Consider the following 14,053-nt stretch of genomic DNA (forward strand, 5'->3'; position numbering starts at 1 on the left):
AGGAATAAATCTAACCAAAGAGGCAAAGGATCTGTACTCAGAAAACTATAAAATACTCATGAAAGAAATTGAAGAAGACACAAAGAAATGGAAAAACGTTCCATGCTCATGGATTGGGAGAATCAACATTGTGAAGATGTCAATGCTACCTAGAGCAATCTACACATTCAATTCAATCCCCATCAAAATGCCATCCACTTTTTTCAAAGAAATGGAACAAATAATCTTAAAATTTGTATGGAACCAGAAGAGACCCAGAATAGCCAGAGGAATACTGAAAAAGAAAAGCAAAGCTGGCGGCATCACAATTCCGGACTTCCAGCTCTATTACAAAGCTGTCATCATCAAGACAGTTTGGTACTGGCACAAAAACAGACACATAGATCAATGGAACAGAATCGAGAGCCCAGAAATGGACCCTCAACTCTATGGTCAACTTATTTTTGACAAAGCAGGAAAGAATGTCCAATGGCAAAAAGACAGTCTCTTCAACAAATGGTGTTGAGAAAATTGGACAGCCACATGCAGAAGAATGAAACTGGACCATTTCCTTACACCACACACAAAAATAGACTCCAAATGGTTGAAAGACCTAAATGTGAGACAGGAGTCCATCAAAATCCTAAAGGAGAACACAGGTAGCAACCTTTTCGACCTTAGCCGCAGCAACTTCTTCCTAGAAACATCGCCAAAGGCACGGGAAGCCCGGGCAAAAATGAACTATTGGGACTTCATCAAGATAAAAAGCTTTTGCACAGCAAAAGAAACAGTCCACAAAACCAAAAGACAACCGACAGAATGGGAGAAAATATTTGCAAACGACATATCAGATAAAGGGCTAGTATCCAAAATCTATAAAGAACTTATCAAACTCAACACCCAAAGAACAAATAATCCAATCAAGAAATGGGCAGAAGACATGAACAGACATTTCTCCAAAGAAGACATCCAAATGGCCAACAGGCACATGAAAAAGTGCTCAACATCGCTCGGCATCAGGGAAATCCAAATCAAAACCTCCATGAGATACCACCTCACACCCGTCAGAATGGCTAAAATTAACAAGTCAGGGAACAACAGATGTTGGCGGGGATGTGGAGAAAGGGGAACCCTTCTACACTGTTGGTGGGAATGCAAGCTGGTGCAACCCCTCTGGAAAACAGTATGGAGGTTCCTCAAACAGTTGAAATTAGAGCTACCGTTCGATCCAGCAATTGCACTACTGGGTATTTACCCCAAAGATACAAATGTAGGGACCCGAAGGGGTACGTGCACCCCAATGTTTATAGCAGCAATGTCCACAATAGCCAAACTGTGGAAAGAGCCAAGATGCCCATCGACAGATGAATGGATAAAGAAGAGGTGGTATATATACACAATGGAATATTATGCAGCCATCAAAAGGAATGAGATCTTGCCATTTGCAACGACGTGGATGGAACTGGAGGGTGTTATGCTGAGTGAAATAAGTCAATCAGAGAAAGACATGTATCACATGACCTCACTGATATGAGGAATTCTTAATCTCAGGAAACAAACTGAGTGTTACTGGAGTGGTTGGGGGTGGGAGGGATGGGATGGCTGGGTGATAGACATTGGGGAGGGTATGTGCTACGGTGAGCGCTGTGAATTGTGCAAGACTGTTGAATCACAGATCTGTACCTCTGAAACAAATAACGCAACATATTTTAAGAAAAAAGAAAAAGAAGAAGATAACAGGAGAGGAAGAAAAGGGGAGTATGTCAGAGGGGGAGACGAACCATGAGAGATGATGGACTCTGAAAAACAAACTGAGGGTTCTAGAGGGGAGGGGGGTAGGGGGATGGGTTATCCTGGTGATGGGTATTGAGGAGGGCACGTTCTGCATGGAGCACTGGGTGTTATGAACAAACAATGAATCATGGAACACTGCACCAAAAACTAATGATGTAATATATGGTGATTAACATAACAATAAAAAATTAAAAAAAAAAAAAGCTCACCCTACTAGTCACTAGTGAGTCATTGACAGTGTGTGGCCCATTTTAATGTTCCATTAATGTAAGTCGATACCACTGAAAGATGCTTGAGATACCAACTATAGTTTGATCCAGTGATTTTTTTTTTTTTTTTTGCCACAGAGATGACATGAAGTCTTGACAAAGTTTTGCAAAATGGATAGACTTGTTGATTTTGGTGGCATTAGAAATTGGTACTCTCTTTTTTGGAAAGCAGTATTGGCTATACAGTACATAGCAGAATAAAAAAAAAAAAAATCCTTTGTCCCTACAATTTCGCTAAGAGTGAGTGTCTTCTTAAATTTTTCACCCAGAGGCACTTTGTTTGCCTCAGCCTGGTCCCAGCCCTGAATGAATACATTGAAGGAAATGGTCAAATCATGTCCACATCTGTGCTGGGGAAAAAGAGTGGGGAATAAGAGTTTAACCACCCAGCCCATCTCTTTGAGGTATGCTGGAGGCAACTGGGGAAGGTACGATGACATATTGCAGACAGAAAATGTGGGCAGAACACAATGTAATAGGAATTAACTACGAGTGAGGTTCACTGTGGGCTGGGAAAGTAAATTAATTCTGTGGGAAGTAAATCTTGAAGGATAGGATTTGAATTGGTGCCGATGCAGAGGTAGAATAGAATGAGCCAAGATAAAGACATAGGAACCATCAGGAAAGTCAAGTGATTACTTTTCTGACCCAATGCCTTGACTTCATGGGGATAAAGGGATGCATTGAAATATGCAGAAAAACTGTTAACTTTACATATCCCTCGAATGTCTGTCTAATAAGCATCTCAAGCTTAACATGTCTTCATTGAAATTTTGGATTCCCATCCTTAAAAGATGCTTCTATCACCCCATCACTCATGGAATTACCAGGGTTTTAGAGGCTCTGAACCAGGAACTGGGGACAAAGAACAATTATATATTTTTTATTATGTCACAGTGCTCCAGCCTGGGAAGAACGTGGACATGGGATAGCCACCTGCCTAACTCTATCTGTGGTTCATAGACCGTGAAGGAGGGAAGGTTTCATATGGCTCTGCTTGGCTTTCACAAATTGTTAAAATCATTGTATCATTGTATTAAAGCCTACAATTAAGTTGAGAGAATCATATGGACCCATTGCCCAGCTTCAATAATAATCAACTCATTCCCAACATTGTTCTATTTATATCCACATCCAAATACAACTTCTTTCTCCTCTAGATAATTTTGAAGCAAATTCCAGACACCATATCATTTCATCAGTAAGTATTTTAGTATGTATCTCTAAAAGATAAAGATCAGTGACTATTTTAGTATTATCTCTAAAAGAAACTTAAAAAATCTTAAACCAAAATGCTATAGCTAGCCCCCTGATTTCTTAATATCATCAAATATTCAATCAGTGTTCAAGTTTTTCTGATTATCTCATGAATTTGCTTTTTTAAAGTTAGTTTGTATCAAGATCCAGATAAGGTGTATACATTGCCACTAGTTGATACATCTCTTCAGTCATTTTAAATCTGTGGGTATTCTCTTCCTCTCTCTGTTCCCTACTCCCCTTACCCTCCTCCCCACATATGTTTTTGTGGGAAATAAACCTAGTTGTTTGTCTGGAGTGTGTCCTACAGTCTAGATTTGGTAGATTATATCCCCATGATGCCATTTAACATATTCCTCTGTCCCCAGTATTTCCTGTAAAGTGGTTGTAGATCTAGAAGCTTGAGCAGATTCAGGTAAAAATTTTTTGGCTAGAGCAATTCATAGTATTGCGGTATACTTCCATAACAAGGCACATAAAGTTTAGTTGTTTTTCTTTCTCTGATGTTGGTTGATGATCATTGCCTAGGTCCATTCTTTCATTAGAGGGTGCAAAGCAATTGTATTCTAATTTTACCATTCTCTGGCAGTCTTGAGAATGTGCCTTGGAGACTTACTACTACCCAGAGCATAATTAACTAGGGTCCAGCTGCTGGGCTTTGAAATCCAATGCTGCCTTGCTCGGTACTGAGGCCACACCTCCCACCAGCAACTCCTCCAGTGACTGAGCGCAGTGGAGGTATTAAGGCAGACATGGACTTCTTTGTAAGTTGACTTTGGCCAACCTTCCTTAGACAGCATGGCTCCTTAGAATGCTTTCAATCAGCTTTCTTTCCCTCTCCTTCACTCCCAGTGGGATTTGCATCACAGTCCAACAGATATCCTGGCCTTTTCTTGCTCCCTCTCCACTTCCTTTCACATAATAATTTTCCCCAGGAAAACCCCTTGCACTTCTCATCCAGTTTTGGCATCTGCTTCTCAGGGGACAAGGACGGACACACATTCCTTCTTCATTTATTAGCTGGAACGCTTCTAAAAAGAGAAAATCCTCTTCATCAACTATTTGCTTACCTTAAGGTGTAATTCCTATAAAAGGGCAAATAAATTACTTGTTCCCTTTATTTACTAGTTTTCAAAATGATGAGCTACTCCCTAGAATTTTCACAAGTATCCAATGGGTTAAAATGTGTATCATTATGAACGAATAAACATATGTTTCAATCCATTGTAGATATTATTCTTTTTTTTAAGATTTTATTTTTAAGTCATCTCTACACCCAACATGGGGCTCGAACTTACAACCCCAAGATCAAGAGTCACATGCTCCACCGACTGAGCCGGACAGGTTTCCCTATTGCAGATGTTCTTCTTATTGATGCTAAAATTGGTTTTTGATAGATTCCTTGCTGTTTTTATGACACCATGTTCCCCGATTATTTTATATATTTTCTGATATATATTTAAACTTATTAGAACATCCTGTTCTGTACCCATAATTAAGTAATTTGTACTTGGCTTGATAGTTGAACCTCAATACTTGAAAAGGCAATATTAACATTATCATGGCTATGTGAATATCATTATGGACACAGCCAAGCTTCAGTTTTCTTTATCCATTTATGGAGACCTTTCTAATTGCTTTATAATTGTTAACTAACTTAGTCCTGTAATAGCCCTATGAGGAAGTACTATTTTTAACCTTATTAGTGATGAAACTGCCAGGCAGAGAGGTTAAACAAATTGCCAAAGGTCACAGAATTAGCTGGTGAGTCAGGAATTTTTTTTCTTTGAAGCTTCTATTCATTTTTCTTCACAACAGTTTCTCCCCCTGTGATGAGAACTTTTAAGATTTACTTTCTATTCAACATCCAAATCTGTGATACAATATTAAAGATTATTGATGCTATATATTATATCACCATGGCCTATTTATTTTATAACTGGAATCTTGTACCTCTTAACCCCCTTCATATATTTCATTCACGCCCTAAATTCTTCACCCCGTTGGCAACCACCTATCTATCTAGGAATTTTGTTTTGTTTTTTAATTCCAGATCTAAGTGAACTCATATTTGTCTTTCTCTGTCTGATTTGTTGCACTTAGCATAAAGTCTTCAAGCACCATCCATGTTGCAAATGGTAAGATTTCATTCTTTTTTATAGCAGAATAGTAGTCCATTGTACATCTATATCACATCTTTTTTTTTTTTTAAGATTTTTGTTTTTAAGTAATCTCTACACCCAATGTGGGGCTTGAACTTGAACAACCCCAAGATCACGAGTTACCCACTCCACCAGCTGAGCCAGCCAGGCATCCCTATACCACATCTTCTTTATCCATTCATTCACAGATGGAAACTTAGATTGTTTTCATGACCTGGCTATTGTAAATAATGCTGCAATAAACATAGAGGCACATATGTACTTCCAAACTAATGGTTTTGTTTTCTTTGGAAAAATACCCAGAAGTGGAATTGCTGAATCATATGGTGGGTTTTTTTTTTTAAATAAACCTCCATACTGTTTTTTTGAAGGGAAAACTTCATACTGCAATTTCCATTCCCACCAAGAGTGTACAGAGTTCCTTTTTCTCCACGCCCTCACCAAAAATTTTTTCTTTCTTTTTGATAAGAGCCATTCTTCCAGGTCTGAGGTAGTATCTCACTGTGGTTTTGATTTGCACTTCCCTGAGATTAGTGATGTTGAGCATCTTTGCATGCACCTGTTGGCCATCTGTATATCTTCTTTGGAAAAACGTCTATTCAGTTCCTCTGCCCAGCTTTTAATTGGATTTTTTTGAGTTGTATGAGTTGTTTATATATTTTGGATATTAACCCCTTATTGGATATACGATTTTCAGATATCTACTCCCATTCCAGTAAATTGCCTTTTAATTTTGTGGATGGTTCACTTCACTGTGGAGAAGCTTTCTAGTTTGATGTAGTCCCATTTGTTTATTTTTGCTTTTGTTGCCATTGCTTCTGGAGTCAGATCCAAAAAGATATTACTAAGGCCAATATGAAGGAATTTACCACCTATATTTTCTTCTAGGAAGTTTATGGTTTCTGGTCTTTACATTCAAGTCTTTAATCCATTTTGAGTAATTTTTGTGTATGATGTAAGACAGTGGTCCAGGTTCATTCTTTTGCACGTGGCTTTCCAGTTTTCCCAGCACCATTTATTGAAGAGCTTGTCTTTTGCCCATTGTATATTCTTGTTTCCTTTTTTGTAAATTAATTGACCATATATGCATGGGCTTATTTCTGGGCTCTCTATTTTGTTCCATTCATCTATGTGTCTGTTTTTATGCTGATACCATATTATTTTGATAGTTTTGTAGTAGTTTGAAATCAGAGAGTGCACTGCCTTCAGCTCTGTACTTTCTCAGGATTGCTTTGGCTTTTCAGGATCTTTTGTAGCTCCATACAAATTTTAGAATTATTTCTTCTATTTCTGTGAAAAGTGCCATTAGAATTTTGACAGGGATTGCATTGAATCCATAGATTGCTTTAAGTAATATGGACATTTTAACAATATTAATTCTTCCAATCCATGAGGACAGAATATTTTCCCATTTATTTGTGTCTTCCTCAGTGTCTTTCATTAATGTCTCATAGTTTTTAGTGTATAGGTCTTTCACCCTCTTGGTTAAATTTATTCGTGGATATTTTATTATTTTTTTGGTGCAATATAAAGAGGATAACTTTTGCAATTTCTCTTTCTGATAGTTCATCATTAGTGCATAAAAACACAATAGACTGGTCTCCAGGGAGCAAGGCCCTTTGAGGAGGCTTCCTCCGGGCGGAAAGACGAAGCGAGACTCCGCGGGGGATTCCCCCACTCCACCCCAGCCAGGGACCGGGTCGCGGTTGCACGGGCCCCAGCCCAAGGGTGAAGGCGCCCCGCACAGCACTTTCCCGACCAGGCCCAGGCCCAGGCCCAGGAATGCCGGTCCTTGTAAGGCAAAAACTTCGATGGGAGCCTACCTCCCTAAAGAAGCCTTGTGGCGGAACAGCTATTTGACGCATTTAGAAGAAAGAATGACATCCCTACAGAGGAACATGATGTGAATGGAAGAGACCTGTCATTATGCAAACAGTACAGCACTCTGAACAGACTCTAAAAACAGCTCTCATCTCAAAGAACCCAACGCTTGTGTCACAGTATGAGCAGTTAGATGCTGGCGAACGGCGTTTGCTGAACAAAGCCTTCAAGCCAGACAGTGATCTGTTTGGACCCATTACCTTGCATTCGGAATCAGACTGGATCATCTCCCATCCCGAGCCTCCCCAGGACTTCGAACAGTTTTTCAGTGATCCTTCTAGAAAGGCACCGTCTCCAGAGAAGCACAGTATTTATATACAATGCATTGGATCTCTAGGAAACACCAGAATTATCAGTGAAGAATATATTAAGTGGCTCAAGGGCTACTGTGAAGCATTTTTCTATGGCTTGACGGTGAAACTCCTAGAACCGGTTCCCGTCTCTGTAACGAGGTGTTCCTTTAGAATCAATGATAACACACAAAACCTACAAATTCATGCAGGGCACATCCTGAGGTTCCTAAAAAAGAAGAAACCTAGAGATGCCTTCTGTATTGTGGGAATAACAATGATTGATCTTTACCCACGAGACTCCTGGAATTTTGTCTTTGGACAGGCCTCTTTGACAGATGGTGTGGGGATATTCAGCTTTGCCAGATATGGTAGTGATTTTTACAGTTCACGCTATGAAGGCAAAGTGAACAAGCTGCAGAAAGTATCTTCAAGCGACTATTCCGTTTTTGATAACTATTATATTCCTGAAGTGACCAGTGTTTTGCTGCTTCGTTCCTGTAAGACTTTAACCCATGAGATCGGACACATATTTGGACTTCGACACTGCCAGTGGCTTGCATGCCTCATGCAGGGCTCCAACCACTTGGAAGAGGCTGACTGGCGCCCCCTCAACCTTTGCCCTATCTGTTTACGCAAGCTGCGGTGCGCTGTTGGCTTCAACATAATAGAGAGATACCAAGCACTGGTGAAGTGGATTGATGATGAGTCTGCTGACATCCCTGGAGTCAGCACGGGACACAGTCGGGAAGACAATGTGAATTTACCAAAACCTGTGGAAGCCTTTAAGGAATGGAAAGAGTGGATAATAAGATGCCTTGCTGTTGTCCAAAAATAAGGACCTTCACGTAGGAGTAATTACAATAAACACCTTGCATATTAAAAAAAAAAAAACCACAATAGACTTTTTTTTAAAGATTTTATATATTTATTTGAGAGAGAGAGAGCATAAGCAGGGGGAGTGGCAGGCAGAGGTAGAAGCAGGCTCCCCACTGAGCAAGGAGTCCAATGTGGGACTTGATCCCAGGAACCTGGGATCGCAACCTGAGCTGAAGGCAAATGCTTAACCAACTGAGTCACCCAGGTGTTCCAAAACACAATAGATTTTTGTATATTGATTTTATATTCTGCAACTTTACTGAATTTGTTTATTAGTTTAACAGTTTTCTGGTGGTGTCTTTAGGGTTTTCTCTATATAAAATCATGTCATTCTCAATAAATGACAGTTCTACTTCTTCCTTTCCATTTTGGATGCCTTTTATTACTTTTTTCTGCCTAATTGCTTTGGTTAAGACTTCCAATACTCTGTTGAATAAAAGTGGTGAGAGTGGGCATTCTTGTCTTGTACCTGATTTTTTTTTTTTGAGAGAGAGAGTGGGGAGAGGGGAAAGGGAGAGAATCTCAAGCAGACGCCACACTGAGTACAGAGCCTATAGCAGGGCTCAATCCCATAACTCCAAGATCATGACTTAAGCCGAAACCAAGAGTCCAATGCTTAACCGACTGAGCCACCCATGCACCCTGGGTCTTGGACCTGATCTTAAGGAAAAAGCTTTCAGCTTTTCACCATTGAGTATGATATTTGTTGTGAACATGTCTTAAATGGTCTTTATTATGTTGAGATATGTTCCATCTATAGCCACTTTGTTGAGAGTTTTTGTCATAAATGGATATTGAAAGATTTTTCTGCTTCTATTGAGATGATCAGATGATTTTTAGCTTTCATTTTGCTAAGGTGGTATATCATATTGTTTGATTTGTAGATGTTGAACCATTTTTGCATCCCTGGAATAAATTCTACTTGATCATGGTGTATGATCCTTTTAATGGATTGTTGAATCCATTAATATTTTGTTGAGGACTTTTGCATCTATGTTCATCAGGAATATTGGCTTATAATTTTCTTTTTTGTGGTGTCCTTGTTTGGTTTTGGTGTCAGGGTAGTGCTGGTCTCATAAAATACGTTTTGAAGCAGTCTTTCCCCTTTAATTTTTTGGAATAATTTGAGAAGGATAGGTATTAAATCTTCTTTGAATGTTTGGTGGAATTCATTGGTGAAGCTGCTTGGTCCTGAACTTTGGTTCGTTGGGAGGTTTTTGATTACTGATTCAATCTCCTTACTAGTAATTGGTCTATAAATTTTTCTATTTTTTCATGAGTCAATCTTGGAGGATCATATATTTCTAGGAATTTACCCATTTCTTCTAGGTTGTCCAATTTGTTGGCAAATAATTGTTCATACTAGTCTCATAAGGTTTTGCATTTTTTTTCTGTTGTAATTTCTCTTTCTTGTCTGTTTTTTATATTTGAACACTCTCTTTTTTTCTTAGTAAGTCTAGCTAAAATTTGTCAATTTTGTTAATCTTTTCAAAGAACCAGTTGTTAGTTTCATTGATCTTTTCTACTTTTTGTTTCTATTTCAATTATTTCTGCTCTGATATTTATTATTCCCTCGATGATACTAATTTTGGGCTTTGTTTGTTCTTCCTTTTCTACTTTCTTTGGGTGTAAAGTTAGATTGTGATTTTTTTTTTTTCTTGAGGGAGGCTGTATTGCTTTGTACTTGCCTCTTAGAACTGCTTTTGCTGCATCCCATACATTTTGATATATTTTATTTCCATTTTCATTTGTCTCAAAGTATTTTTTTATTTTTTTCTTTATTTCTTCATTAACCCAGTGACTGCTCAGTAGCATGTTGCTTAATCTCTACATAATTGTGACTTTTTCACTTTTCTTCTTATAACTGATTTCTAGTTTCATACCATTGTGGTTGGAAAAGATGTTTGATACGACTTTTTTTTTTAAAGATTTTATTTATTTATTCATGAGAGACAGAGAGAGAGGCAGAGGGGGAAGCAGGCTTCCTGTGGAGCAGGGAGCTTGATGCAGGACTCGATCCCAGGACCCTGGGATCATGACCTGAGTCCAAGGCAGACGCTTAACCGACTGAGCCACCCAGGTGTCCCAATATTTGATATGATTTCAATCTTCTTAAATTTATCAAGACTTGTTTTGTGGTCTAACATGTAATCTATCCTGAGAACGTTCCATGTGCACTTGGGGAGAATGTGTATCCTTCTGCTTTTGAATGGAATGCTCTGTATACATCTATTCAGTCCCTCTGCTCTAATGTGCTATTTAAGATCAAGGTTTCCTTATTAATTTCCTGTCTGGATGACCTATCTATTGATGTAACTGGGATATTAAAGTCCCATACTATTATTGTAATGCTGTCAACTTCTCCCTTTGGGTCTGTTAGTATTTGCTTTATGTATTTAGGTGCTTCCATTTTGGGTGCGTAAATATTTACAAATGTTCTATCTTCTTGCTGGATTGATCCCCTTATCATTATGTAATGCCAATCTTTATCTTTTACTAAAGTCTTTGTTTTAAAGTCTATTTTGTCTGATATCAGGGTAGCTACCTCAAGCTTTCTTTTGATTTCTATTTGTATGAGAAATCTTTTTCTATCCCTTCACTTTCAGTCTGTGTGCACCCTTACAGCTGAAATGAGTCTCTTGTAGGCAGCATATAAATGAGTCTTTTTTTTTAATCCATTCAGTCATTTTATGTCTTGATTAGAGAGCTTAGTCCACTTGCATTTAATTTTTTTTTACATTTGATTATTGATAGGTATGTACTTATCATTTTGTTAATTGTATTTTCTCTGTTTTGTAGTTCCTCTCTCTTCCTTTTTTCTTTTTTTTCTTCCTTTGTGGTTTGATGACTTTCTATAATGTTTTGCTTAAATTTCTTTCTCTTTATCTTTTGTGTACCTACTATGAGTTTTTGCTTTGTGGTTACCATGAGGCTCATATATAACAGTCTATTTTTAAAAAATATTTTATTTATTTATTTGTCTGAGAGAGAGAGAAGAGAGAGCACACAAGCAGGGAGAAGCAGCAGGCAGAGGGAGAAGCAGGCTCCCACTGAGCAAGACATCTGATTCGGGACTTGATCCCAGGACCCTGGGATCATGACCGGAGCTGAAGGCAGACACTTAACCGACTGAGCCACCCAGGTGTCCCTATAACATTCTATTTTAAATTGATAGCAAATTAAGTTTAAACACATTCTAAAATTCTACATTTTTATTTATCCCTTATATTTTATGTTTTTGATGCCATATTTTACATCTTTTTATTATGTGTATCTCTTTTTTTTTGAGAGAGAGAGAGGGAGAGCTCGTGTGTTTGAGGGGGGCAAGGGGCAGAGGGAGAGAGAGAGAATCTTAAGCAGGCTCCATGTTCAGCATGGAGCCCAACATGGGTCTCAATCTCATGACCCTGAGATCATGACCTGAGCCAAAATCAAAAATCAGATGCTTAACTAACTGAGCCACCCAGGTGCCCCTATTTGGTGTATCTATTAATTAACTATTATAGTTATAGTTATTTTTACTACTTTTTTCTTTTAACCTTTATAAAGTGATTAATCTGTTTCTTTTACTATATATTTACCTCTACTAGTAAGATTTTTACTTTCATATTTTTTTCTGGTTACCAATCGCTACCCTTTCTTTTCAGGTTGAAGAAGTCCCTTTAATATTTCTTGTAAGACTAGTTTAGTGTTGGGGAACTCCTTTATTTTTATTTTTTTAAAGGTTTAATTAATTTATTTATTTGTCAGAGAGAGAGAGACCGTGCACAAGTAGGGGGGAGCAGCAGGCAGAGGGAGAAGCAGGCTCCCTGTTGAGCAAGGAGCCTGATGTGGGACTCGATCCCAGAACCTTGGGATCATGACCTGAGCTGAAAGCAGACACTTAACTGACTGAGCCACCCAGGCATCCCTGGGGGAACTCTTTAGCTTTCATTTGTCTTGAAAGCTCTTTATCTCTCCTTCAATTCTGAACGATAACCTTGCTGGGTAGAATATTCTTGACTGGAAATTTTTCACTTCAGCACTTTGAATGTATCATCTATTTTCTTCTGGCCTGCAAAGTTTCTGTTGAGAAATTTGCTGATAACATTATGGGGCCTCCCTTGTATGTAACAAGGTTTTTTTTCCCCCTTGCGGCTTTTAAAATTCTCTCTTTATCCTTAACTTTCAACATTTTAACTATAATGTGTCTTGGTGTGGGTCTCTTTGGGTTCACCTTGTTTGAATTTTGTGGGTTGCCTGGATCTGGATGTCTGTTTCCTTTCTTAGGCTGGGCAAGTTTTCAGCCATTATTTCTTCAAATACATTTCATGCCTCTTCTTTTCTCTCTTCTCCTTCTGAAACCTCTATAATGAAAATGTGATTCTGCTTGATGTTGTCCTATAGGTCCCTTAAACTATCTTCACTTTTAAAAATTCCTTGTTGTTGTTGTTGCTCTAATGGGTGAGTTCCATTACCCTGTCTTCTAGCTTACTGATTCTATCTTCTGCTTCATTTAGTCTGCTGTTGAACCTCCCCTGTACTGTATTTTTCAGTTTGGCCACGGTATTCTTCAGTTCTGTGACTTCTACTTGGTACTTTATTATATTTTCAATCTCTTTGTTCAAGTTCTTGCTGTGTTCATCCATTCTTCTCCTGTGTTTGGTGAGCTTGGTTATGACCATGACTTTGAATGCTTTATCAGGTAAATTACTTATTTCTCTTTCATTAAGTTTTTTTTCTGGGATTTTATTTTATTTGGAACATATTTCTCTGCTTCTTCATTTTGCTTGACTCTCATGTTGCTTCTGTGTATTAGGCAAAAGAGCTCTCTCTTCTAGTCTTGCAGGAGTGGCCTTATGTAGGAGATAAAGCAGTTTAACCTTGCCCTAGCTCTTTGATGTCTCTTAATCTTTTGTGATTGCCTAAGCAGTCTGATTTATTATTGGTAAATTCCAGTTGTTGAGAATGTGCTGAGACCTGTGAGTGTTTCAGAGGAAGGGATCTCAGTCAGCACCTAGTTTCAGGCTAGTTGGAAGCTAGACCCTTAAGGTTTGCAAATATACATAGCTGTGAGACTATAATTGTAGACCATGCTAGTCTCCAGTCCAAATGATCTAGAAGTGTCCCCTTAGTGACAACTGCAAAATTTGGGGCTCTAGACAAGTAAGCTCCTTTCTGGGAGAAGCTATAGTAAAGCCAAATGAGAGCTCAAAAATGGCATTCCCCCCAGCCTGCATTCCCTGAGAGCACTTCTGTAGCCTCTCAACATGTGGTAAACCTGAAGCCTGCCCCTCTGCCAAGGCTCCAGCTCAAGTAGATAGGCTTTTTTCATAGGAAGGCTAGGGGTGTAAATCAGTCTTATTGATTCTTCACAAATGTATTATTATTATTATTTTGTCTAAAAAGTATAAAGTCTGTCTGTTTTTGGTCACTTCTTTGAGTCTCACATTTTCAAGAACTCCTGTATATATAAAATTAAATTTGTTTTTCTTCTGTTAATCTATGTCAATTTAATTATTAGGCCAACCAAGAAGGGAAAACTCCCCCCCACCCCCAAACT

At 38.5% G+C, this 14,053-nt stretch overlaps 1 protein-coding gene across 1 annotated transcript; it reads left to right on the forward strand.

The window, feature by feature from the left end:
* Window positions 1-7,065: 7,065 nt before the first annotated feature.
* LOC112836032 (archaemetzincin-2-like) lies at window positions 7,066-8,526 on the forward strand. The gene has a single exon (XM_025887688.2). The coding sequence runs from the start codon at window positions 7,388-7,390 to the stop codon at window positions 8,468-8,470; it is 1,083 nt and encodes a 360-aa protein (XP_025743473.1). The 5' UTR covers window positions 7,066-7,387; the 3' UTR covers window positions 8,471-8,526.
* Window positions 8,527-14,053: the final 5,527 nt, after the last annotated feature.

This window comes from Callorhinus ursinus, unplaced genomic scaffold (genome assembly GCF_003265705.2).
Source record: "Callorhinus ursinus isolate GAN/ISIS: 27379988/994484 unplaced genomic scaffold, GSC_fseal_2.0 scaffold4, whole genome shotgun sequence".
NCBI lineage: Eukaryota > Metazoa > Chordata > Mammalia > Carnivora > Otariidae > Callorhinus > Callorhinus ursinus.

Excerpts from the sequence above, each read along its gene's own strand:
- LOC112836032 (XM_025887688.2), top strand. The coding sequence starts at position 7,388 with ATGCAAACAGTACAGCACTCTGAACAGACTCTAAAAACAGCTCTCATC.